The 27,175-nt window shown below is 30.6% G+C and overlaps 2 protein-coding genes across 4 annotated transcripts in view; one reads left to right on the top strand and one right to left on the bottom strand.

Moving 5' to 3' along the window:
- LOC106683796 (uncharacterized) overlaps window positions 1–21,498 on the top strand; it is a 42,616-nt gene extending 21,118 nt beyond the window's left edge. Inside the window, exons 1-6 of one of the 3 annotated variants that reach the window (XM_014425488.2) lie at window positions 1,893–2,001; window positions 10,388–10,675; window positions 11,912–12,034; window positions 14,271–14,512; window positions 17,476–17,643; window positions 20,612–21,497. In XM_014425488.2, the coding sequence (XP_014280974.1) occupies window positions 10,418–10,675; window positions 11,912–12,034; window positions 14,271–14,512; window positions 17,476–17,643; window positions 20,612–21,014 (1,194 nt within the window). In that variant the 5' untranslated portion in view covers window positions 1,893–2,001; window positions 10,388–10,417 and the 3' untranslated portion in view covers window positions 21,015–21,497. Of the gene's footprint in view, window positions 1–1,892; window positions 2,002–8,020; window positions 8,197–10,387; window positions 10,676–11,911; window positions 12,035–14,270; window positions 14,513–17,475; window positions 17,644–20,611 lie in introns of those variants that run through there. The other 2 variants (XM_014425505.3, XM_014425497.3) reach the window with 2 other exon arrangements.
- A 1,109-nt stretch (window positions 21,499–22,607) lies between these two features.
- The window catches only part of LOC106683787 (very long chain fatty acid elongase 7), a 15,335-nt gene continuing 10,767 nt past the window's right edge, over window positions 22,608–27,175 (bottom strand). Inside the window, exons 6-7 of the mRNA XM_014425478.2 lie at window positions 25,995–26,128; window positions 22,608–23,523 (exon numbers count right to left, since the gene is read on the bottom strand). Of these exons, the coding sequence (XP_014280964.1) occupies window positions 23,359–23,523; window positions 25,995–26,128 (299 nt within the window). The 3' untranslated portion in view covers window positions 22,608–23,358. The remainder of the gene's footprint in view (window positions 23,524–25,994; window positions 26,129–27,175) is intronic.

The following is a 27,175-nucleotide window of genomic DNA, read 5'->3' as shown; positions in this document are numbered from 1 at the left end:
CTCTCCCTCTCCCTCTCCCTCTCCCTCTCCCTCTTACATTTGACAATATAAGGCCACGAGGCCATCTTCTTTTCAGGCACCTCTTGGGTTTTTCAGGAATGGAAGAGTAATCAAGGCTAGAAACTAGTGGGTTTGGGTGGTTAGGGAGTTTATAATGGAAGGAATGATATCTGGTTCGGGCTAGATCGGTTACATATGGAAAATTAAGTTCTTTATGAATGATTTTATTTGTGACAAAGTAAGGAGCATTGAGGATTTTAAGAAGGGTTTTGGATTGTAAGGATTGGATACGAGAGGAATTCGAAAGTTTAGTGGAGCACCATGTCCAGATTGGCCTTACAATAGTCATGTAGATCAGTCTTTTGTAATGAATAGATCGTTTGTCCAGTAAGTGCTGTAATAGTCGAAATCAACGTGCAGTTTCCTGTCTTCAGGCTTGTTTGAGGGAGGATTCCAAGTTAGTCCTTTATCCAGTTGCCCCAAGGTAGCGGATCTAATGTGAGAATATAAATTTAAATAAAACAGATATATACATGGAGATACAAAAAATACATCTATTTAAACTATAACAATAAAGTCTTGAGGAACCTGAACGTAGCAATTAATAGAAAAAAATAATAAAATAAAAACGATAGCAAACAAAAATGAAAAATCAAATCATTGATTACAATTCAGTACACAAAACTATTCCTAAAATCAAGATAGCATTGTCAAAAATCGATTAAAATTTAATTCATTGGTAAGAAAATAGAATTTAAAAACTTCAACTCTAGGTGATTAACATTAACTCATTGACTTCAAATAAGAGATAACTCCTTAATCTGGAGGACAGTCTACGAGTTATCTTTTAGATTTTTTCTTCTTAGTCATGTCCTCTCCATCATGTCAAAAATTAAAAAATACGAGTTGCCAATATAGGAATGCTGATAAATTTGTATGGAGAACCCAGCATCAAATAGCAACCCAGCAATAAAAAAAGGCAGTTATCTCACCCAAATTTTTGATTACTTTAATAAAAACTCTATATAATTACTATATAATGTTCATAAAATTTTTGTTTCATTCAATGTCACAACCTGATTAGCTATGGCTTGACTCCCACCCTATGCTTGCCCCTCCTTATATTACAATAGCCGGGAAGAAAAAAAGGCAGTTATCTCACCCCAATTTTCGAAAAACTATGTATAATTACAACTCAAAATTGATGAGTCTGCCAAGTATAGGTAGGGGGAATAAAAAATGGTGGTTGTTTCAAAACGATAAAAAAAATTAATTTTTCATTCGGAGCTTTATATCTTAAAAAGTAACAAGAAAACATAAGAGAACGACATTTAAAGAAGAGTAAATTTGCTAAAATATGAGCCCTTATAGATTTACGTTAAATAGTTCTTGAGATATATCTTTTTAAAAAGCAACATTTTAAAATTAGGTTTTCTAGTATTGTTTGTAATTTTAAAGATATAGAGCTCAGAGTGAAAAAATAATTTTTTTTAGCGTTTTAAAACAGCCGCTATTTTTTATTCCCCCTACCTATACTTGGCAGACTCATAAATTTTGACTAGTAATTATACATAGTTTTCATTAAAGTAATAAAAAATTAGAGTAAAATAACTCTTGGAGTACAAATAATTTTTGCCCATTCTGATTGAAAAGTACACCTTATTTGATTAAGTCTTACTTTTCTTGAAAAATCTAGGAACAGTTAAATAGGGTAATAATCGAAAATGTTTTTAAATCGATTATTATACTTGTTTACTTTGCACTTATATTCTGTCAATATTATATAAATAAATAAATAAATAAAAGATAGAAGAGATCTGAGGTTAAACAACTGACGTGGACATACAGAAGTGGCTAGGCGTACCCAGTTGTCACAGGACAGATAAAAGGAACTCAATTTCCCCACTACTCCAGTCGCCATCTCTTCAGTCACGGTTATGCGCGGCGAACGTAACAGGAAACTGGTTTCAGTTATTCACAAGTGATTCATTCGTTGTTGAGGTAAATATTTCAAGGTCACATTTTTATGTGTAGTCTCTTTTGTTTATTTATTGCTTCTTAACACAGTCAATTACAATTAACGGAGAGATAATCTCAAAAATTTGAAATATTTGTTGACTTATGTGTTATTAAATTTAATGACCGTTGTATATCGTGACAAAGTAAAATTATTAAAGATTAATTTGATAGAGAAAATGACCAGTTTCTCGAAACAAGTCTTTTTTAAATTTCAAATGAATTAAAGCAGTATAGAACGTATATTATTAAAAATTACAAAAATACTGACTTGAATTTAAAATTTGTATATATAATTTTTTTCTATTTCTTGGGACTGGTATATATTTATTAAATAAATCAAATGGTTTCCTTGTTACGTCTCAACACTATTATATCAACAGTCAAACGTTTCAGCCATCCTCAAAGACAATCTTAAATATAAATTTACACCTCACATTCAATTTTTTTTTTTAAATTTATTTATTGATATTTACAACTGTATAAAAAATAAAACAAGCAAATTTGATCATAATGACACAATGATAATGATATGATACAGCATGTAGACAAACTACCCAGTAGTAGAACTCTAAAAACATTTTACAATATAAGGCCACGAGGCCATCTTCTTTTCAGGCGCCTCGGAGGATTGCCAGGAATGGAAGAGGAAGCAAGGTTAGGAACTAGTGGGTTTGGGTGGTTAGGGAGTTTATAATGGAAGGAATAATATCGGGTTAGGGCTAGATCGGTTACATAAGGAACATTTAGGTCTTTATGGATGGTTTTATTGGTTACAAAATAAAGAGCATTGAGGATTTTACGAAGGATTTTGGATTGTAAGGATTGGATACGAGAGGAATTCGAAGGTTTAGTGGAGCCCCAAAGCTCAACTCCGTATGCCAGATGGGCCTTATTATTGTCATGTAGATCAGTCTTTTGTAATGAGCTGGAAGCTTAGACCGTTTGTCTAGTAAGTGCTGTAATTGCCGAAATCGACGTGCAGTTTCCTGTCTTTTCAGTCTTGTGTGAGGATTCCAGGTTAGTCTTTTGTCAAGGTGTACATTCAAATTTAAAAATGTTTTGCAGGCTATTCTGCCCAGGTCATTAATTAGAAGACCCCATTTTTCACACCTTCATTAATTTTTAAAACTTTTAATCTTAGTTTAATTACAGTCTCAACTATCATATAAACTAAGTATTCATAACCTATAATAGAATAGCCTGCAAAACACAAACATAAATTTGGATGTGAGATGTAAATTTATAGTTAAGATTGTTCTTGAGGACCGCCGAAATGGCTGAAACGTTGGACTGTTGATGTAACAGTAATGAGACGTAACAAGGATGCTATTAGATTTATTTAATATTTAACATTTTTTTTATTAAAAGTCATTTTTAAGTCAAGCAAAAATACACCCCGATCCCTACTCCAGCATAATAATAAGCGCGAATAAGTATTCGTTGGCTTATTTTATTTATTATTTGGAAATTGGAAGAGTATGGTTGACCTATGAAGTAGATAGTCCGTCAGGGATAAATAAAAAAAAAAACATGATAAAAACATTATAGAATTGCCATAAAATTAAAATAAAAAACAATTATTATGTTTATAAAGTATATATAAAAGAAATAATAATAACAATATAAGGAAGTATACATGTAGGTGAACTAGCAACTAGTTACTAATAAATACAGCTAGGTGTGATAAAGTTTTAAATACCTGTTTTACCTTTTACACCGACCTCTTTACCATATTTATATATATTTCTAACGAGTAGTCTTCTACAATTTATTTGTCTAGATCTGTATTTAGAACTTTATCACACCTAGTTATATTTATTAGTAACTAGTTTCTAGTTCACCTACATGTTTACTTCCTTAAATTGTTATTATTTCTTTTATATATACTTTATAAACATAATAATTGTTCTTTATTTTAATTTTATGGCAATTCTATGATGCTTGTATAATGTTTTTTTTTTATTTAGCCCTGATGAGGCCCTGCAATGTGGGACGAAACGTTGATTAATAATAAAATAGTTTTCTTTTACTATTTTGATAGCTTTATTGGCCGCCACCCGGACTGTCTACTTCATAGGTCAACCATCCTCTTCCAATTTGCAAATAATAAATAAAATAAGCCAACGAATACTTATTCGCGCTTATTATTATGCTGGAGTTGGGATCGGGATGTATTTTTGCTTTTACTTAAAAATGACTTTCAATAAAAAAAAAAAAGTTAAATAAATCCAATAGCATTCCTTGTTACGTCTCAACACTGTTACACCTTTTGATATATTTTTTTTATGTTCTGTCAATTCTATAATGGTTGTATATATATATTTTTTTTTTAGCTCAGACGAAGCCCTGCAAACTTTGGTTAACAATAAATAGTTTTCTTTTATTATTTTAATACCTTTATTGACCACTGTTACGACGGTTGTCATGGTGAAAACAAAACACGAGCGATATGTTTTGGACGAGTGGGTTTTGGTTTTGTGAAGGTGCCAGTTTGATTTCGGAAAACGTTACGATTGTTAAATGTGAAGTGGTAATAGTTTAAAGGCCCTCTGTCTTTACTGCTTGAACATGTTATTTTGCACCATATGAGAAATGGCATCTTATATGTTTTGTTTTTCAAAATTATGGTGTCTACTTCAATGGACGGTCACTAACACTAGAAGTGGGGATATAGTGCAGTGACGTTTCTTCAGCATGTCCTGGATAAGAGAATAATAATGTAAATATATACGTTAAGCCAACCTATACGTTTTAATTGTTTTATTAATTGATAAGATTTCTTTTTTTTTCCTTTTCATTTTTTGTACATATATATTTCTTATTATTATTAAACGTTTGTACTTATAGTTCTGCTGTCTTTCTCTGCTTTAAACTTGTTTATTTACTTATGCTTTTTTTGTTGTTCACGGAATATTACGAAAATTCAACAGATGGGTAGGTAACACCCCTAGGTTTTCTGTTATCTACATGTAAAGGTATTCGCCAGTGGTCATAATTCAACAATTGTTTATATAGTGGTATATTTTAGTTATATTGTGGGCATAAGGCTTCGGGATTTTCGTTATTTCCAAGAAAAAATAACATGGCGCTTAAGGAGTAATTTATTCTTTATTGTTTTTTTTTTTTTTTCCTTTTGCGGTTATATTTTTTTTATTTGACTTTATCTCACCCCCTTCTCCGCTGAGCGTGGGCAACTATAAACGATAAACGTATAACTAAGGATAAATCAAAATTTGCGGTTATACCACCACTCGAACTATCTTCTTAAAATATTATTTGTAAAGTACTTCCATTTTAGTCTCATCTGTAGTAAACAGTTTGTTGTGAACAGTGATCGACCTCCGGAGTAAAAAATACCCGCTCAAGAGCCTTGCCCATTTTACTCTTGTTGTACCATTGTACTGTTGCACTAGCTCTGAAGTGATAGTTGATAGTAAAAGTAATGTTAACTGTAACGCTTTGACAGTGAACTATCAGTTTCTTTACTGCTGCAAATGTGTTAGCCACTACCATGATATTTGATAGTTACAGTCATAATAACACTTCATGTTAAGACAGTTTTGCTGTCGTGATAGTAATATCAGTGGATGACTAACAGGCGCATTAACTGCTACGTTTAACTGTCGTATGTATATGCCTTGACGGTGAACTGTCGCAACATATCAACCTTATCAAATGTTATGTCGATAGGCGGGAAGAAACTATAATAGGGAAGAAATAATCAAATCCAGAATTGACTTTCTCAAATTCGGTGACATTTTCGACGTCGGTGATGATTCACGTTTGGACAGATTAATGACATCCAAGGCGTTGGGTTTATTTCTCCATCGTGCCCTATCTATAACCAGTGTTATCAGCTACCTATTCATACCGCTGTTTGTTCAGTTGTTGTATACTTGGTGTGATGCTTCGAACTTTTGATTAATAAAAATGAGTAAATTCAAGCTTAGGAGTGTCGCAGCGAATGGAACTTATAAAAAAATATACAAAAAATTATATATCAAATATATAGTGCACCATTTACTTAGTACTGTTTTTTTTTTCTTTCTTTTAAATATATTTTAAAATACTCTAAGGATAATTGTACCGTAAGTATTTTTTAACTCGATAAGGCTGCCCTTAAATAAAAAATAATCGTTTTTTCACTAAAAAAAAACCCACAAGAGTGCTACGTGCCGCCTGTAACTCAGTGGTTAAACTCAGTCTTAGCAATTTGATTCCTATTGGCCTAATGGTGCCGTTTCGGATACGGCCTGGGCGTTGAATTTTTTCATTGAGTGGTGGTCCCACAAAATGAAAAACTTTGACCCCCAACCATGGATAGGCAGTATAGGACTACAATGGGAGTCTTGGTAAAAAAAAAAAAAAGTTCTGCGATTTTCCCATCCTATCCCTTTTTTCTTGACCTTTATCTTCCTTTTATTTCCCTTATTTTCCGTCCTTTAGGGTGTACTTTATTTTTACATTTCTCTTTTATCTTCTTTTTTTATTTCTTATTATTTATGTTTTCATTATATGTCCTGCCTATTCATAGCACTGTTTGTTCTATAAATAAAAATATATTTAAAAAAATAAAATAAAATATTTATACTATGATTGAACTGGAAGGACTTTACTCCGCAACAAAATTGTGCTTTTCCATTTTACTTTCTCAAAAGATAGAATGAAGTCTCGCGTGCACATATTTGCTAACTCGCGATGTTATGATAAATCAAAATTAAAATATAATATATAAAGATAATTGACCGTATAATTTCAAATATGAAGAATATGGTCAGGTTTGCGGTCGAAAAGAACAAAAATAGCTTACTACTATATGTTATCCGACGTATCGCCCCACTTTGTAGGGCTTAACTTTGGTCAAAGTTTGTATAGCTATCGTCTTGAACAGCCCTGACGAAGTGGGGCGAAACGTCGGATAATAAATAGTTGTAAACTATTTTTGTTCTTTTTGATCGCAACCCTGACCCTCTTCTTTATATTCAAAATGTAAATAATTTTTTAATATTTGAACTAGAATATTTATTTCAGAAGAAAATTTCGAAAAATGAAAAAATATATATATATCTAATTTTTTGACAAAAAAAATATAAAGTAAACATAGATAAGATATTTGTTTATAAAATAAATAATTTAATTTGTATCCATGTTTGTCTCAAAACGTTTTATTTTTATTAAGACGTTTCGGCCAATCCGGCCATCCATAGGGACAATCTAATACGAAACAGATTTTATTACATGTATGATCCTCAAACATTTCAAATTACTTAACATTATTATTTATAATTTATCTTACCTTAATACAATTTTGGAATTATATAATTTAAAACTCTTACTCCATGCAGGCTATTCTGGCCAAGCCAAAATAACAATTTCTATGAAACTTTAAAAACATTAGGTAAAATATATTTTTTTGTTAATAAGTATTTACCTAATGTATTTAATATTTCATAGAAATTGTTATTTTGGCTTGGGCAGAATAGCCTGCATGGAGTAAGAGTTTTTAAATTATATAATTCCAAAATTGTATTAAGGTAAGATAAATTATAAATAATAATGTTAAGTATTTTGAAATGTTTGAGGATCATACATGTAATAAAAGCTGTTTTGTAGTAGATTGTCCCTGAGGATGGCCGGATTGGCCGAAACGTCTGACTTATAAGAAAAATAAAACGTTTTGAGCATAAAATGAATAGAAATTAAATTATTTATTTTGAAAAAATTTACCAGCCTCAAGAAAGTGTTAAGATTATAAATTAAATAGATAAGATAATTAGATACGTGATGCTACTAGGGCTACCTAGAGTTCTAATCTGGTTCAGTTGTTTGTTGAATGTGGGTCATAAATCAGTGTTGGGGCCAACACATCGTTTAACGATATGAAAAATCGATTGTGGAACATATGTTTTTATTGTTTAAAAATCATATGTTCTCTTTTGATTTTATACTGTAAAAAATAAATAATACACTTTGTGAGTCTCTTGGTGTACACACACATCGGCTGTTATGCTTCTTTCATCTACTTAGTCTTAGTGGCGTGCAGTCGGTCATCTTCGCCAGCCTTAGGCGGACCACGCCGGGTCATCCTCCAAGAGGACAAGGCGGGCAGACACGTCTTTTCAAAAATATCTTCACCAGGACCTAATCTACCCACCGGGGCCCCATTAATCACCCACGGTGATATAAAAACATTCTTTTATTATGTTCACTTATTTTAAAATACAATAATAACGAAATTCGGCTGTTCGTTTCTTTTGTTTTCATTTTTATTCACGGTTTGGCTAGTAATGGTTCCTTTTGGACCCCTACTCGCCCGCCGTTACAATCAACATGTTATTTTATTGTAGCATGGATATTGGTAGAGTGTTATAAATGAGAGAAAGAAAAACATTGTACATTGATTTTTTACTTTTACTCGCTAATATCTATCTACATATAAAAATGAATATTTGTTTGTCGATACTTTATGCGCTGCCATACGGTTCATCAGATTGTCATGGGACTGTTTCCTAAATGTTGAGGATTTGCTCGGCAAAGTCATAGACCGATCTGATTTTTTCGGTAAAAAAAAAGTTAACAAAATTAAGTTACATTTTCGGCCCTAACTCAGAAAGTATAAATGTTTTTCATTGTTAATATATGCCGCACTTGCTCAGCCTCCACTAGCTCACTACGAGGGATGCGCTGGGATCTTTTGAGCTCTGCTCTACCCCTCACAAGTGGGAGATAGAGTGGGTTCAGGGATCCTCAGGTCGATTGTATATTAGAGTGTAAATGTGACTATAGATTGTATTATTTTATTTTATTTTTATTTTTTTCTTTCATACGCATAGTTTGATTATGTTCATATATTTTAAGAGAGTTTTTTTTTTTCATTTATTTATTTTATTTTAGTATGTATGAGATCATTCATCATTATTACCTATTGCCCACAACTGTGTGGCAGATTGTAATATCTATCAATAAATAAAAAAATATATATATGCCAATCGATTTGTCTCTTTCTAAATAATATGAAATAAAGATAACCGTTTCTATCAAATTCTTTTTTTTTATTCACTAAAAATTTTAAAAAATAATAACTTCAATAAAGTATGTTAACAATTTTTTTTGGAAAAAGTAAATCATATTTATTTTCAGCGTCGATTGAATCCCTCAAATACCATTTTTCAAATAAATTAAAGATTAGTGATATTGAAGCACCATGAGGGTTATTATATAAAAACTATTTATATTTTATGCAGTATATATATATATATATTACAATATCATAGATAATGTTTTTTGTGTTATGATCTCCTCTTATGAGATTGTGACATGTCGTACATGATGAAGATTTTAATTATTTTACTATCAATAATAATATAATAACATAGTGCTTTAATAACAAGAGAAATATTTCGATCGCGCAAAATTTTGAATTCCAGTTTTTGATGAAAAGACAAGTTGCAAAATACAATAGGAGAATTCATGATGTGTTAAATGTAAAGTGTTTTACCATGTTAAATGTTATAAGTATAGGATTGTGAACAGCCCTATTTAAAGTCTTGTTAAATGTTAAAATTAAATCCTTAAATTTGCGACAAAGTAAGGACCATTGAGGATTTTACGAACGGTTTTGGATTGTAAGGATCGGATACGAGAGGAATTCGAAGGTTTAGTGGAGCCCCATGTACAGATTGGCCTTATTACAGTCAGGTAGATCAGTCTTTTGTAATGAATAGATCGTTTGTCCAGTAAATGCTGTAATAGTCGAAATCGACGTGCATTTTCCTGTCTTTTCAGTCTTGTGTGAGGATTCCAGGTTAATCGTTTGTCCAAATGTAGTCCAAGGTAGCGGATCTGTACGACAGGGGTAAGAGTAACATTATTAAATGAAACAGACCAGTCGGTAGGTTTACGACGAAGGGTAAAGGTGATTTGATGGGATTTATTTTAATCCTCCTTCTTCGAGGGCTGTGATATGGGATTTGAGAGTTTGGGATGGAATTAAAGGGTAATTATTAACTTGCAAAGTAATTCTAAAATACGAATTTTTATAGCAGCAGAAAATAGACTGCGTTTTCTAGTCCCTTTTTTTCTATGAATGGCGCTAAAACAAGCGCGCAATTGTATGACATTACATGGGAAATTGAACTCTGAAACAATTGTGTCCTTTAGATTTTTTCCATTTTTCGCAACATTTTCACACAAATTATTGAATTACTTCAGAGTTTTTGATTATTTGTGCATTTCTGGCGATTAACGGCTTTAAAACAAATCTCTTTGATCCATAATACATACCTACATCCTCATCATCGAAAACATATAATTATTAATTCAAGTTATTATTTTTACTGTTTTAAAATATGATTATTTGTTTTTTTAGGTGAAATAAAATACATCTAACACCACTACAATGGAGAAAGCTGTCTTGGAAACAGTGCTGAAGAAGTTCGACCGAGAGGAGTCCGTTGCGAAATTGATTGATGTTACTTTAGAACCAGCTTTGAAGAAAGGAGAGAATTATATGACTGACATTATTAGAGTGAAGACTGTCGTGGAACTTGGAAATGGTCGCACGATTAAGCGGAATTTTATCTTGAAGAAGAAGATTGAAGGATACATTATGAATGATATGTCCAGTGACATTGATATCTTCAAAGTGGAAGCTATGGTATAAATGTTTTTAATTTATGTATTTATAAATAAAATAACATTTATTTACTTATAAATAACATTACATTTCTTTATTTATAAATAACATAACATTCACCCTCCTTCTGGCAACTTGTCCGCCAGTTTACTTCGACAACAAAATGATTCCACAAACTAAATATAAGAAGATGGTTAGGGTTGCGGTCAAAAAAAGAACAGTTAGTTTATAACCATTTTCATGTCGGACGTTTCACCCCACTATGCAGGGCTTCATCAGGGCTAAAATTTCCTAAAGAAATCCTGTAAGTAACGAATTACTGCTCCCCCGAACGCTTGCAGGTACTTGTGAACGCTTACGAATGCGTGTGGACGCTTGCGAATGCTTGAGGGCGTTTGCGAATGCTTGTGGACGCTTGTTATTGCTTTTAAATGCTTGCAAGGGTTTGCGAATGTTTGTAGGTACTTGTGCACGTTTTCGAATGTTTGCAATGGTTTGCGAATGTGGGCGTTTGCGAATACTTGCTAGAGTTTGCGAATGTTTACGAATGCTTGTGGGCGTTTGCAATACTTTGCAAATCCTTGTGAGTTCTTGTGAACTAAAATCCTCCAGTTATATAAATGTAGTTAATATTAAGCGAATGCTTGTGAATGCTTGCAAGAGCTTAAGAAATCATTCTTTGTAATGCTATACTTGTGAAACCTTGCAAGGGCTAGCGAGTATTTTTGAACGCTCGCAAGCCTTCACAAGTATAGCATTAATAAGCAAGAATTATTAAGCCTTTGCAAGCATTCATATGCGTTCGCTTAATATTAACCACATTTATATAACTGGAGGATTTAGTTCATTATAACTACTATCGCGAGCATTCTTCACAACTTATGAAAGCATTCACAAACCCTTGCAAGCCTCCACAAGCATTTACAAGTGCCTACAAGCTTTCGCAAGCGTCCACACACATTTGCAAGGGTATTCAAGCATTCACAAGTACCTACAAACATTTGCAAACACTTGCAAGCGTTGTGAATGTACTTGGAAACGCTTGCGGGAGTTTGCGATATCTTCCAGGTACTTGTGAACGCTTGCGACTGCTTGAGAACACTTGTGAGCGCTTGCTATAGTAAACAAAATAAAATATAAAAAATTGAATACATACTTCAATGTACTTATGTAACTTAATGAATTGTATGTAACACCATTATTATATTGATTTAAACATTTAAACAGGAAACTTCAATGTACTTATAATTATTTCAGATGTATAATGTTATTCTTAAAGAAATGGAATATCTTATGAAGGAATTTGAAGAAACTGGAGAAGTTATATGGTGTCAACTCTATGATCATGATTCAACTTTTCTTTTGATGGAGGATTTAAAGGTAAGGCTTAAACAAAAGTAAATTTTAGACAACTTTAATTTAAATTAGACAAGTAAATTTAAAGGTAAATATTAGACAAGAGATTGTGTGCAGTTTAATTAATGCATACACTGTTTATAAAACATGACAAATATTTATGACTAAAGAGTTATATTTTCATTTTGATAGTAAGTGATTTATCATTTGAAAAAAAAAAAACTTGTATGCATTTGTTTTATATAATTAACATGTTTACTTTGTGTTAAGTTAAATCGAGTTTAATCCCAATAAACATGATAAAACAAATTAGAATATACAATAACAATTAGAATGGTTGAGGAAAAATATTCTTAGGACCTCATTAAACCCACAATATAAAAAAATATAATTGTATCAGGAAAAAACTTATTTCCAATTTAATTTTTAAACAGTTTTATTTTATACAGTATATATATTTTAGAAATTTTGGTGACATTTTGGGATCTTTTTAACTTTGCCAATTTTGAAACTTTTTTTCCATATTTCTTCACCCCAGTTGTTATTAAAAATTTTTTGTTTCATAAATACATTCCCATCAAAGTATCATAATTTTTTCTTGGGGATTTTTATGTACAATATTACACTTAAAATTCATTTTTTAACCTGGTAGAGGTGTAGCCTTGCTCATATAGAGAAATAAACATATATTTATCTATCGTGTTTATACTTTAGTCTTCCTTCCATTAGCCCTTTGATGTTATTATCGCTGCTTGTTTATGTTACTCCCTCTTTTAACTCCTCACTTATACCCACTTCAGTTTTGCTCTTGCCTCCTCACAATGGTAAAACTGAGCATTTCTCTCATCAGTTCACTTTTTTTTTATTTTCGTATTTGTGCATTTTGCTCTTCTGGACAGCTCCTGCATTTGCTAAAATGATTAAGTAATTAATACAGTTCTTTTCTAGAGTTAGTTAAATCAAATTATAATAGATTGAATCTTACTTTTAGAATTGATCGGAACATTGTTTTAAAATTATAAGGCTTTGTCTAGAATAAACAAAAAGTTCATTAAAAAGTGAAGATTTATGCAAGAGCTGTAGTAGTAGTATGTAGATACTTGATATTATTATATTTATTACAATGATCAAATAACCTAATTACATATTTTTGTCTAATTACATGCATTTAACCCGGGAGAGGTGTAGCCATGAGCATTTTACTCATATTGGGAAATAAACATCTATATTTTCCTAGTATTTCATCTGTTTTGTTTATACTTTTGTCTATCTTCCGTTAGTCCTTTGATGTTGTTATTCTCTCTTTTATCTCCTCACTTATACCCAATTTAGTTTTGCTCTGGCCTCCTTGCAACGAGAAGATTGAGCATTTATCTCATCAGTACACTCTTAATATGACATATTTTTTTTTTCTTATTTGAGCATTTTTCTCTCCTGAACAGCTCCTGCATTTCTTATTTTAAATTATGACCTCTAGACAATAAGATCTTAGATCTTTAATGAAATCTGGATTCCCACCCCCTGATGGAAGAGCTACAGTTTACAATTTCAATTTTAAACTGGATTGAAAGTAATCGTTAAGATTTTTGTCATTATCACATCCAATTATATAAAAAAAAAAAAAGCACAAATCGTCTACCATGAGATAAATGCTCACGGGACATCTCTTAAGGGACAAAAAAGAAGAATACTGCTGCCTGGTTAAGAAAAATAACATACTTATAAAAAATATATAAAAACTAATATGTTGGTTGTTTTTTTCCTATTTTAGATAAAATTTATTTTTTGTATTATATTTTTCAAACTAATTTGGAAACAAATTTTAAAAACTTTTTTAACCTTATTTTTAATCTCCTGAGAATTGTCAATTTTGTTTTTCCTTTATCTATGTTTTATCATTCTCACTCACAGTTCACAAAGAGACTATTTTCTATTGTTTCTGTTGAAATCTGTTGGGCATTTCATTCAACTATTTTCAATAGTAAGATGAAAGATAGTTTGTTATTTGCTTAGTATATTTAACAGTTCAGCATATGATACATTTAAATTTTTTTGTAATTCATTTCATTATTTTAGTTTTCAGATATTGTATATAATGTATGTAATTGCACCCCAATGAAATTGTTGCACGACTATCTTGAGATGATAAGGAAGATATTAAGATGTTTCACTGAAAAAGGGCCTACTGGCCCATTAAACCCTTTTCCAACCCTCTCCTCAATTAATATTTATGACTTAAATAATTTCATGTATTTTTTAGGCAAGTGGGTACGTACTTGCTGATAGGAAAGCAGGTTTGGGATTAGAAGAGGGGCAATATCTCCTCCACAACCTGGGAAGATTCCACGCTATGGCTAAGGTACTGGAGGTCAGAGGGTTCGTCACGAAGGACATGCTGAAACCATTTATTGTTTTGTATAACGAACCTTTTATGAAGGGTTTAATTTATTCTGGAATGCAGACTTTCAGCAAAGCAATGAAAGAATCTTGGGGGCCTGCATGGTGAGTTGTAACTTTTACTTTTATCGAGAAACTAAAATATTTCAAAATCACTGATTAGCTCTTACTATATACAGTGGACCCTTCCAATAATGGGAGTCAATGGAAAATGAAACTACCAGCATCATAGAGGTCCGAGACCTTCTTTATATTTAATATTTTCATGGGGATTTCAAAGACCTTGGCTTTCAAGAATCTGTTCAGAGATAGGTAATAAAAAGCCTTCTCAAAGTTTATGAAGACTTGATATAGCCTGATTTATTGTCAATCCAAGATCACCCTGGCCTAAAATCAGATCCTCAGTTTGGCTTCATTAAGACATTACTAATTAGTTTTGAAATTAATAATTAACAACATATCTACTTAAATCAATAATTTTCATTTAACTTGTGCCAATAATCTCCTGAAGCAGGCACCACCTGACAGACACCACAACTGGGAAATAGTTTTAAAAAATATTATGCTTCATACTGTTCTTAATGCATGTGAAATATGGCCTTTTACATTATACAAGGAACATCGCATTAGGGTTTCTGAAAATAAAATATTACATCAAATATTCAGACTGAAGAAGGATGAGTTAACCTCAATGTCTGTTAAAGTATTGCATCCAGACTGATCCTATAGATCTGGGTTTAGATGGGCAGCAATTGACAAGTATATGTTGACAGCAATTGGTGGTTATTATAAAATACATGTATTATTTCAGTTTTTATATGTCATTTAGTTATAGTTTGAAGCAAATTGGGTCCTCCCTGACTGCTGAATCTCCCGATTCCTGACGGGATATGGGGGCTTTCGAGCCAAGCTATATCAGCATGTGATGGATGTCAACCCCCTATACCCTCATTTTTTGCAATGTCTTGAGGTACAAAGGGCTTAAACTGCTGGGCTCATGTTCTCACAGAGAATGATATCCCTTAGCTGGTCACTGAACATAACTACCCCTATCACAAAAATTTTTTTATTAAAAATAAATACAAGATAAAAATATTATTATTTTCTTATTGAGGGTGATGTTGTAAGTTATTATTGAGAGCAATTCCTCGTTTATCTGTGGATACAAACTAAATTAAATAAACTCTGCTTTTGCAACCTTTACAATGATTCACATTGTACATCCATTGTTAGCACTGTATGTTATATCAGGGATGAAAAGTAGCACTTCACTTGTCCCTGACAACACTATATCTCTTTTTACTGGAAGATCTCTGATTGAACCTGTGCAATAATAAATGTGTACCGATAATAATGTACTGGGCGCAGTCAAATAAAAACTCAAATAGTAATAACTATTTTAATTGAGCTAACGTTCGTCAGGGTTGAAAAAGATACAAACTCTTAACATAAGTAGATAAATAAATGGAAAATTAAATGGATGTACAATGAAATATAAAATTAAATAAAAAAAATAAAAGGTTTAGACAGTAAATGAAAACGGAAATAATAACAGATAAAAAGAAGAAATATAAAAGAAAGTACAAACTAAGAGATGGAAAAAGGTACTTTTTTTCATACTTTGTACTTTCTTCTTTTTATATGTTATTATTTTGGTTTTCATTTATTGTCTATAATCTTTTATTTTTCTTATTTAATTTAATTTTTACTTTTCATTGTTACTTTTCTACTTTTAATGAGGTGTAGATAGTTGACCGTAGATTACTGATTGGAGATGGTCGAGGGGTGCGGTCGGCAAAGAACAACATAAATAAACAAAAAAATATTTATTTATGCCAATGTTTCGACTTGAAACTCAGGTCCTGCGGCATAAATAAATATATTTGTTTTTTATTTATGTTGTACTTTGACCGCATTCCCCGACCGTCTTCTCCAATCAATTTACCCTTTTAACTTTTCATTTACTTTTTTACTTACATTAAAAGTTTGTATCTTTTTTAACTCTGACGAACGTGGGTTAATTAGAATAGTTATTACTATTTGAGTTTTTATTTGACCGCACTCTTTTATTATATCCCATTTTAGTTATATAAAAATCTCATAGTCTCTCCTTTATATCTCTCCAACAATAGAACTTTACCTTCTATAATATCTCTGCTATCTACACCTCTTCTGAGGAACCTTCTCCTTCGGTTACCAAACTAGGAAACTCCTCTGTCTGCTCTTCAGGACCTTTATCTCTTTGTCTCTCCATTCTCACTTCCACAGCCTCCTTACTCACTTAAACTATTGTATGATCTACTACAATTTAGTTTACGAGTGGAAAAGTTCAAAATTGGGCCCAGCCCACTTCAACCTGAGGCGAAGAGGACTGGCTACTAGAAAGCCATAGGCAGAGGAGGAGCAAGTAGAAGAGGGATAACAAGAAAATAATAAACGGAAAAAACAACAGTTTTCAAAATTTGAAATATTTATATTTACAGCCTTTTGACGATAAATCTTCTGTAAGTGCCTGTGTAGAGCCCAATGAGCAGAGTGTGACAGTATAAAATCTAACATACCTCATGTACCAACCCTTCCCTCATTTAAATTCCTTCTATTTAACTACCTTTTGCTTCACCAATCTAATCCATTATTATAATAGTACAGTTATTTTGTAATTAACTTTCTGTTTTGTTTTTTATTTAGTCAGTTGGTTTTTAATTAATAATTTTTTTTCTCTGTATATAAGTAATTAAGTATGGCCATACTCTTTTATTGCCAATAAATGCTAATATAAAATCAAAATTACCTTTATAATTGTTCTAAAGGATCCTAGTCCCAGAATAATTAACTATTTTTCATTTCATTTCAATAAAAAAATAAAGTAATTTAATTATCAAATATGTAATTAATTTTTTAATTAAATTAATAATTATATAGTACTTCCCTCTACACCAGCCACCACATCAGATATCAATATAGGTATCTGTTATGGACCCTAATTAATAACGCATTAGTAGGCTAGGTATTTAATTTAAAATTTAATTGAAATAAAAACTTGTTAAAATTATTTGATTATGTTACAGGCAAAATGTTGCTGAGAAAATAAAAATACCATTTGAAACTTTGTGTGAAAGATTGAAGGATTTAGGTAAATTAGACGATGACATTTTCAACGTTTTGAACCACGGCGATATTTGGCCAAACAATGTCATGATGAAGTATAACTGGCAGAATAAACCTGTTGCTTTAAAGTGAGTCTTTCAATTAATTACATGGCAATTTTATAAATTATAGTAGACACACATGCATGCACAAATCAAAATCGTTTTCGAGAAATCCAAAAAAAGTATGAAAAGTCTACTCTTTAATGTGGACTTCTTTCCAACACTTCTGGTAAGTTGGTTTTGTAGAAAAAGTTGCTGTTACATCCCAGTTATATATCCACGTTAGATATGTAATTTTAGGGCCATGTCGTAGCAAAGCAAGTCAAAGCACCAACTTTGACTGGCTCTTGAATGCTTGGCACCAATTCAAATTCACCCTGGGGGATTGACTTTTATTCCTATGGTGGTCCCAAAAAAATAAATACTTGACCCCCCACCATGGTTAGGATTGGGTAAAACCTGTATATAACCCCCTCCACTCCTATATGTCAGAAATGACTAAGAAGGGGGTCATTAAAAAATATATATATATTGTAATAATTTATAAAAATTATTTAAAATAAAATAAAAAGAATTTTGATAGTTATATAAAACTTATTTCAAATATAAGAGATAACTTGGGTTCAAGTTAAGAATTTTATATTGTTAATTGTTGCTAGGCAATCAGAATACAAACACTTTTACTAATAACTTAATTAAATTAATTTCTATTTTACAATGTATTCAAATTTAGTTATAACCAAAGTAACCAAGTTCACAATCTTCTTTATGATGATTCTTGGTATCTTCTTTTTTCTTATGTTGTTGTCCTCACGTCCAAAATGGCTTCCTTCTTGACAGAAATTGATGAGGACCTCCTCATCCTGAAGACATCCTTTCTCTTCTCTCTCCACACAACGTATGATCCCTCCAAAAACAAAACCTGCCTTGAGGTTGCATGTAAACATCGATTGTCGCACAACAGTTAGGGATTTTTCCAAATGATTTACTTTCTGAATATTATTCATTAGCACTATTTCTTGATTTCTATTTTTCCTTTAATTTTCTATATTTTCAATTATGAGGGGACGAGTTAAAATAGTTTTTATGATATTTGAATAAATAAATAAATTAAATTGTATCCTAGTCTCAAAACACTCTTTATTACTTCTTTAAAAATTATAAAGTTTCGGCCAATTTGGCCATCCTCAAGTGCAACCATAAATATAAATTAAAACCTCACATCGAGTTATTTCAAAACTTTTTGCAGGCTATTCTGCCCAGGTTATTTATATCAGTCAAATTAGCCCATTATGATACTTTTCCATTAATTTTTAGATCTTTAATTACAGATTAACTTAACACTGCCATAATTTTCTTATCATATGGTATTTTTAGTTAGTTATAAAAATTAATATTAATATTATAATAATAAAAAGTGACATAATAGGGTAATTTGACTGAAATTAATGACCTGAACAGAATGGCTTGCAAAAATTTTTTAAATTATTTAAATTTATATTTAAGATTGCCCTTAAGGATGGCTGAATTGCCAAATTTTAAAGAAATAATAATGAGTGTTTAGAAACTTAGTTTGGATACAATTTAATTAATTTAAACATCATTAAACTATTTAGAAAGAACTTTTTTATCACAGTGCACAATTTAAAATATTGAGGAGAAGATGGTTGGGGGTGCGGTCAATGAAAAACACAAATAAGTATGATTAACTTATTTTAATGTGCCGACTTTTCGGCTAGAGTTTCTAGCCTTCTTCAGGGCTAAAAACAAAACAAGGTAACAACCACAGTAAGTATAGAAAAATAAAAAATATAAAAAGAAAGTATAAACAGAATAATTTTACACATACAATGGATAATTTTACAAAATAGAATTAATAAAATGAAGTGATGAGAGAAGCGGGAAATAAAATGTATACATAGTAATTGAAAAAGCGGGTACAATAACTTACTTAAGGAAATGAAATAAAAATAAAGTTATATAATGCAAAGAAGTATGAACATATTAGTTATTATTAATTTAAAATTTAAATATGAAAAGAAAATGAAAATTGAGAGGAAGAAAATATATGTAACAATAATAGATGATAAAGAGGCAAATTATAAGTATATAACGCGGGTAAGGAAAATGGATAAAAGTGGAGAAAATAAGGGGAAAGAGTAAAATAAAGAAAGGGGAAAGAAAACAAAAAAGAAGAATAAAAACGAACCTGTTCGCTGGAAGATTGAGCGCCTAATGGTGGCAGCGCAAATGGTGGTCAAACTCAGAATTAAAAAAGCCTTTACAGCAATGACTAAGTGTTTTTTATAAAGAAAACGTTACGGGAGGGTGAAAATAAAAAATAAAAAGTAGAAAAATTTTAGAAGAAGAAAGCGTGTGAGAGGGTGATGACAAAAGGTGATAGGAAGAATTAAAAATATATATGAACCAACGAATCATCGAATAACGAAGTACAGGAAGATGAAGAGGAAACGTAATATAGGTGGGGGACAACAAATGTGTAAGAAAAGGTATTTAAAGATGAAAAAATTTAAAAAAAAAAAAAAAAAAAAAAGTGAAAATTACTTTTTTAATAAATTAACTATTTGTGAATATGTTAATGATAAGTTGTTCTTATCGGTTTTTAAGTTGACGGAAGAAGGCTCTAATTGGATATAGAGGCTTTAATTTAAAATATTAATGAATTAACCCTATTATTTGGGAGTGCAGTGGTAAGGTATGATGCTACTAACTCCTAGGACTCGAGTTCAATTCAGGCTGGAGAGATAATTGTTTTTTGTTACACTGTAGCCGTGAGTCAACCTGTGGGTTTTGGAGCCCTCCTGGGGCCCAACCAGCTTCATAAATTGAGTACTCTTAATTTGGTTAAAATCTGGCTGTCAAGTGTGATTCTGACCAAATCACCTCCTTGCACAACCATTGATCTAGTAACAGTACTTCCTTACAAAGTACTTGACCCTTCATGGGCTGTAGCAGAACAGATTTTAATTTTAATTTTAACCTTATTATTTTGAATATAATTGAACTATTGATTAATATATCTCTTTTATTTTAGGGTATTGGATTGGCAGCTGTGTCATTACAATTCATACTGCTTCGACATCGTTTTCCTTCTCTTCTATTCTCTTGTACCTTCGATAAGACGTTCTAACACTCAAGTCCTCCTGAAATCCTATCATGATTCCCTTATTCAATCATTAGACAAATTTGGTTATAATGGAAAAAAGCCGACGTTTGAAGAATTGACTTCGGAATATGAAAGAGTCTCATTTTATGGTTATTGTCTTTATTGCTCAGAGTATCCTGCTCTTGTAACGGATCTCAAGGATGGATTCGATATTACAGAAGTGATGAAGGAAGAGAGCGAAGGTGGATACCCCATTGATGTCTACAAAGACCAAAGGTTGATTGATAAAATTGGACCAGATCTTCTTACATTTGTTGAAAAGTTCTTATAACAACCATTTTCTGTAAAAAAAAAAAAATAGATTGGCTTTATACAGTTTTACTTTTTATATACCGTCAAGAGAGTTAATTTGTCCCAGATTTTGAATGTTGTGTTTTTTATCACCTTACAGGAATCACAAAAGCTTAAAATGTTTATCTTAGCTTCCTTAGGGTATAATTGTAAGCAAAATACCCTAGTTGAGGCTGCTGATGTATTTTTTATTTTATCAAAAGGTGGACTAAACTATTATATTTAAAATGAACCTGAGACGTAATAAAGGATAAACAAAAATTTTAACTCACTAAAAGATATAAAATTAAGGAAGTGTAGAGAGCATAAATAAAGTTCATCAAAGAAGAAATAAAAATAGAGAGAAGAGAAGAGAAAGAAATTTATTCATTCATGCTGCCCAAATACATCGGGTTGCCACATTACACACCATACTGATCAATCCGTGATCGGACATATATAAATTACATATTTTTATATGATATAAATTAATAAAATGAAATAATTTTTTTTCCACAGTATTCTTTTACAATTAATACCAGTCTACAAACTAAATACAAGCTTTTCAATTTACTCCTTTTTTTCTTTCCCTTCTATTTTACAACCCTTATTTCATTTTATCAACAAATTCCCCTATATAACAAATATTAGAATATTAAAAATAATAAAGTAATAAATAAACAAATAAGATATGCGATGCATGCATGCCATCCCTCCTCCGGATAACTCCCCTACTCATTAATTTCCATGCTGACAACCCTGCTAAGATCTGAACCTGGAATCTTATGATGCACAGTCAGATATTATAAAACATATTAATAAAAAATATATATATTAATAAAACATTAATAAAGAAAAAATCAGAACCACCGACCTGTTTGAGTTGAATGATACCAAAAGATTGACGAAAAAGCAGAACTGTACAGAGTGGAGGGGAGATGACCGTTATAAACGGTTTTAAACAGCCCTGTGATTTCAGGAGTCAGGTTTTGGTTGGTCCATCAACCTTTATAAAATGGATACCCTTAAATGGTTTAAAATCTGGCAGCCTGACTCAGACAAAATCACCTCCGTGCATAACTGTAGATCTAGTAACTCTATTTCCTTCCAAAGTGTTGCATCCCTAACCCTTTATGAGTTGTATCAGTACATATTTAACTTTTTTTTAGTTTAATTTTAATAAAATTTAAGACTGCAAAAATAAAATAATTCAAAACTAGAAACTTTTGACTGTTTCACATGTAAGCCGACGAAATAAGAAGAAAATAAAAAAATAAAGATAAAAAATAATTAAAATAAAGTAACGAAGTAAGAGAATAAGTCGACATGAAATAAAAGTAAAATGATTTAAAATGTGTGAGAATTATACATAAATGAATGAAGTAAATTAAAGAAAATAAAAAAAATAAGATATACAATGAAAAGTATAAATAAAAAATAATTACAAAAGGTATTAGACAATTGATGAAAATAGAAATAATAGCAAATAAAAAAGTAGATAAAAAATAAATATAAAAATAAAGTACACACTAAAAGATAGAAAAGGGGGAATAAGAATAAAAGTCGAGGCAAAAGGAAAATAATGGACAAAATAGGACATCCACTTAACTGAACACAGGAAAGTACAAAAATGAAGCTGAAGCGAGATGAGAAGACAAACAGGATAGTGGAGTGGAGGTGATTATCAGTTAACAAATTCATTACATTAAGATAATATTAAGAAATAAAAGAAAATATTAAATATAGGAAAACAAGAGATAATAAGGAGGAGAAATTATATAAAAATATAGATGGATGAAAAATATATATTTATGGATAACATACAAAAAAGAAATAAAATTAAACGAATAAATATAATATAGTGAAGAAAAGAAAATATATGAAATAGAATAGAAATACCAAGGTGTGTAAATTATATAATACAAACGTTAATTATTAAGTAATTAATGTAAGTATTAAATGATTATAAAATTCAGATAAAATATAAAAGATAAAGGATGGATAGTAAAGATAATATATAAAGTAATAAATGTAAGTATGAGGGGTAAATATGAAATAAATATAAAAAACAGGATAAAATACTTGGAAGGATAATAAGTAAGATTTTTTTTTTCTTGATTTTGTTTTAAACTGGAGGCTGATTTGAGGTTTCATACACTGATATCTCAGCAATTCATAGAGAGAGAGGGAACATTTTTGTAATCACTATCTCAAAATATGTACACAATACATGGTTAAATAATATATGTACAATAAACATTTTATACTTATGCTAATACACTCTCAGAGTTAGGAAAACATTGAATTGATCCAAAGTTTTTGAATTATGAATCAAATCACTTGACTCAGTTCTCTTTATGTCCCTTGGTATAAGTTTTTTTGTAGAAATCAAGAAACAATATTAGAAAAAATACGGCAGGAACTCCCCATATGACAATGAATAAAAGATTGGACTCGCAGCCATCCAACATCATCTTAGCAAGCATAGTTATACCAGCAAGGAACTGCAACTGAAATATCAACTTTGTTAATATAACAAGCAAATGTATATAAATAATTAAATCAAAATGATTTGGATATTTTTAATGTTACTGACAGAACAAGAGCCCTAGAGGAGAAAAAGTAATTTATTTCACCCCAATTTTGGATTACTTAATTAAAAACTAGATATAATTACTAATCAAAATTGATTAGTCTGCTAAGTATAGGTAGGGGAAATAAAAAATGGCGGCTATTTCAAAACGTTAAAAATAATTAATTTCTTATTGGAGCTCTATATCTTTAGAACTACCAACAGCAATAGAAAATCTAAGAGAAAATCATTTAAAGTAGAGTAAATTTGCCAAAATGTAAGCTCTAATAGAGCTATTTACGTTCAATTGTATCAAAAAGGTTGTATGGAACATACTGAAATTTGAATAGTTAATTAATTTATTTTGAGAAATCTATACCTCAGGAACTATGTGACGTACAGATGGCTATTAGCACTCAAATTAAAGCTAGTTTAATGAGCTATAAAGTAGTTTATGACGTTTATTTTCGAAGGAGTAGTAGTTTTCACGAAATTTGCTAAAATAAATTGATTTATAGTTGTTCGGACAAATTTTCATTTTCCAAATTTATATTCATATGTTAATATCATTAAAACTACTACCCCTACGAAGATAAGTGTAATAAACTACTTTATAGTAAGTTAAATTTCCTTTATTTTGAGTGTTGACAGACACATATGCTTCTCATGGGTCTAGAGATATATTTTTCAAAAATCCAACATTTTATATGAACAACTATAAATTAATTTTTGTAAGTTTATTTCGTCAAATATCGTAAAAACTACTACTACAAAGATAAACATTATTAACTATTTTATAGTATATTTAACTAGCTTTAATTTGAGTGCTGATAGAAATCTGTACGTCCTATGGTTTCTGAAATAAAATTTTTCATGAATCAAACTCATTGTCCGAGCAACTATAAATCAATTTATTTTAGTAAATATTATGAAAATTACTATTCTTACGAAGGTAAAGGTAATAAACTAATTTATAGAATATTAAACTAGCTTTAATTTGATTGCTAATAGACATCTGTAAGTCACATAGTTCCTGAGATATAGATTTCATAAAATAAATTAACTAACTACTGATATTTCATTACATTTTTATAAAATGTTGCTTTTTACAGGACTATATTTCGAGAATTATAGGGTGTAAATAGCTCTATCAGGGCTAATATTTCAGCAAATTTACTCTTCTTTAAATAATGTTCTCTTAGGTTTACTAGTGTTGTTGGTAGTTTTTATGATATAGTGCTCCGAATAAAACATTAATGTTTTTAAGGTTTTAAAACAGCCGTCATTTTTTCCCCTACCTATACCATGCAGACTCATCAATTTTGACCATTAATTATACATAGTTTATATTAAAGTAATCAAAAATCTTAGTGAAATAACTGCCTTTTTCTCTTCTCGGCTATTGTACTAATATTACCCTTATTGGTTAGTTTATTAATATTAATGAAATCGATCAGAGAGATCAAAATAAAATAAAGAGTAATTAAACTCTAATGGTTGATGATGAATGAATTGTTACTTTTATTTCAGTCCCCAGTTCGCCACTTGTATCGTTGTAAGTTTGGTTTTTCAATAATCTGGCAGGAGTGCCCTACTTTTTTTACCCCTTAAGAGATGTCCCGTGAGCATTTACCTCATGGTAAATAAGACAATTTGTACTATTTCGTTTATATAATTCGATGTGGTGAAAATCATTACGATTACTTTCAATACAATTTGAAATTGAAATAGTAAATTGTAGCTCTTTCCATCCAAGGATATAATAAGGAAGAATCCAGATTTCGTAAAAGATCTAAGATCTTCTTGCATAAGAAACGCAGGTGTCCAGATGAGCAAAATCAGTCATTGCGTGGAGGCCAGAGTAAAATTGGATTGAGTATAGGAGGGGAGGTAAAAGAGAGAGCAACATAAACAAGTGGCGATAACAACATCGAAGGAAGGTAGACAAAAGTCATTCATTATCTTACCCGGGAGAGGTGTAGTCTTGAGCATTTTGCTCATATTGGAAAATAAGCCTATATTATACAAGTATTTCATTTGTTATGTTTATACTTTTGTCCAGTTAACTCTTTGATATTGTTATTACCGCTTATTTATGTTACTCAGAACGTAACTTGACTGAGAATTTCTCTCACCAGTACACTCCTAACGTGATATATATTTTTTCCCGGCATTTCTTTCACCTGGACACCTCCTGCGTTTCTTGTTTTAAATCATGGACCGAGGCAAGATGATCTTAGATCTTTTACTAAATCCTTGGATTTGGATGTCTTTAGCTCCTGATGGAAGAGCTAGAATTTACAATTTCAATTTCCAATTGTATTTAAAATAATCGTAATTAGTATAATGATGGATCTTTTAGCTAGGTACATTTATAAAAATACAATAATAATTCATAAAGTTACTTACGATCTGTATTTTTGTGACATATTTCTTCCACCAGAGATACTTTGCCGAGACTCCTATACCAGCCAGGAAGTAATAAATGTACATAATAACGTGTACCGAAGTGTTCAGTGTGATAAGGCGAACAGCAAGTTCATCTAAAGAATAATAATATATAAATATATATGTATATATAGTTGACCGTAAAAATTGATATATAAGAAGATGGTCAGGGTTGTAGTCAAAACAAAAACAAAAATAGTTTACAACTATTTATTTTCCGACGTTTCGCCCCACTTGTTTCTTTCTGTTCGACCGATTGCTTTGAACAGGTAGGTTGTCCTGACTTGTTCTTTCCTCATTTATTATCATTTTATATCATTATTATTATATTTTTTTATTTATAATTATTCTTTCATGACTTTTTTTTTTCTCCTTCCCCGTATTGTTTTTGTTTTATGTGCATCTCCTGTACTTTTTTAGCTTTATATTTTACGTATTTTTATAAAGAAATTTTACTCTTGCCATTGTTACTTGTTTTTATTCTTTTCATTGTATCTTTTAGGCTCTAATGAAGCCCTGCAAAGTGGGGTGAAACGTCGGAAAATAAATAGTTGTAAACTATTTTTGTTTCTTTTTTGACTGCAACCCTGACCATCTTCTTATATATAATAATAATATATGTTAACTTAGTTAGATATTATGGGTATTCATGATGTTGTGTTAAATTTAAGAGCTTTAACTTGCTAAATGTTGAAATAAATGATTGTGACCAGCCTAAAAAGCAACATTTCATACTCAATGCACTGAAAAAATCCGAAGGTTACAAATGCCTATTAGCACTCAAATTAAAGCTAGTTTAACGTACTACAAACTAGTTTATGACATTACCATCGTAGGAGAAGTAGTTTTATGATATTTGCTAAAATATATTGATTTATTGTTGTTGGTACATAATTTCATTTGCAAAATTTATATTCATACGCGAATATCATAAAAAAATCATTACCTCTACAAATATACGTGTCATAAATTGCTTTATAATAAATTAAATTACCTTTATTTTGAGTTCTAACAGACATATGTACGTCTTATGGTTCCTGAGATATATCTTATCAAATATCATAACAACTACTACTTCTAGGAAGATAAACATTATAAACTAATTTATTTTTATTTATTTATTTTTTTATTATTTTTTTTTT

This window comes from Halyomorpha halys, unplaced genomic scaffold, assembly GCF_000696795.3.
Source record: "Halyomorpha halys isolate HHAL.00 unplaced genomic scaffold, Hhal_1.1 Scaffold28.1, whole genome shotgun sequence".
Lineage (NCBI taxonomy): Eukaryota > Metazoa > Arthropoda > Insecta > Hemiptera > Pentatomidae > Halyomorpha > Halyomorpha halys.
This window is presented reverse-complemented; position numbering and strand designations above follow the sequence as displayed.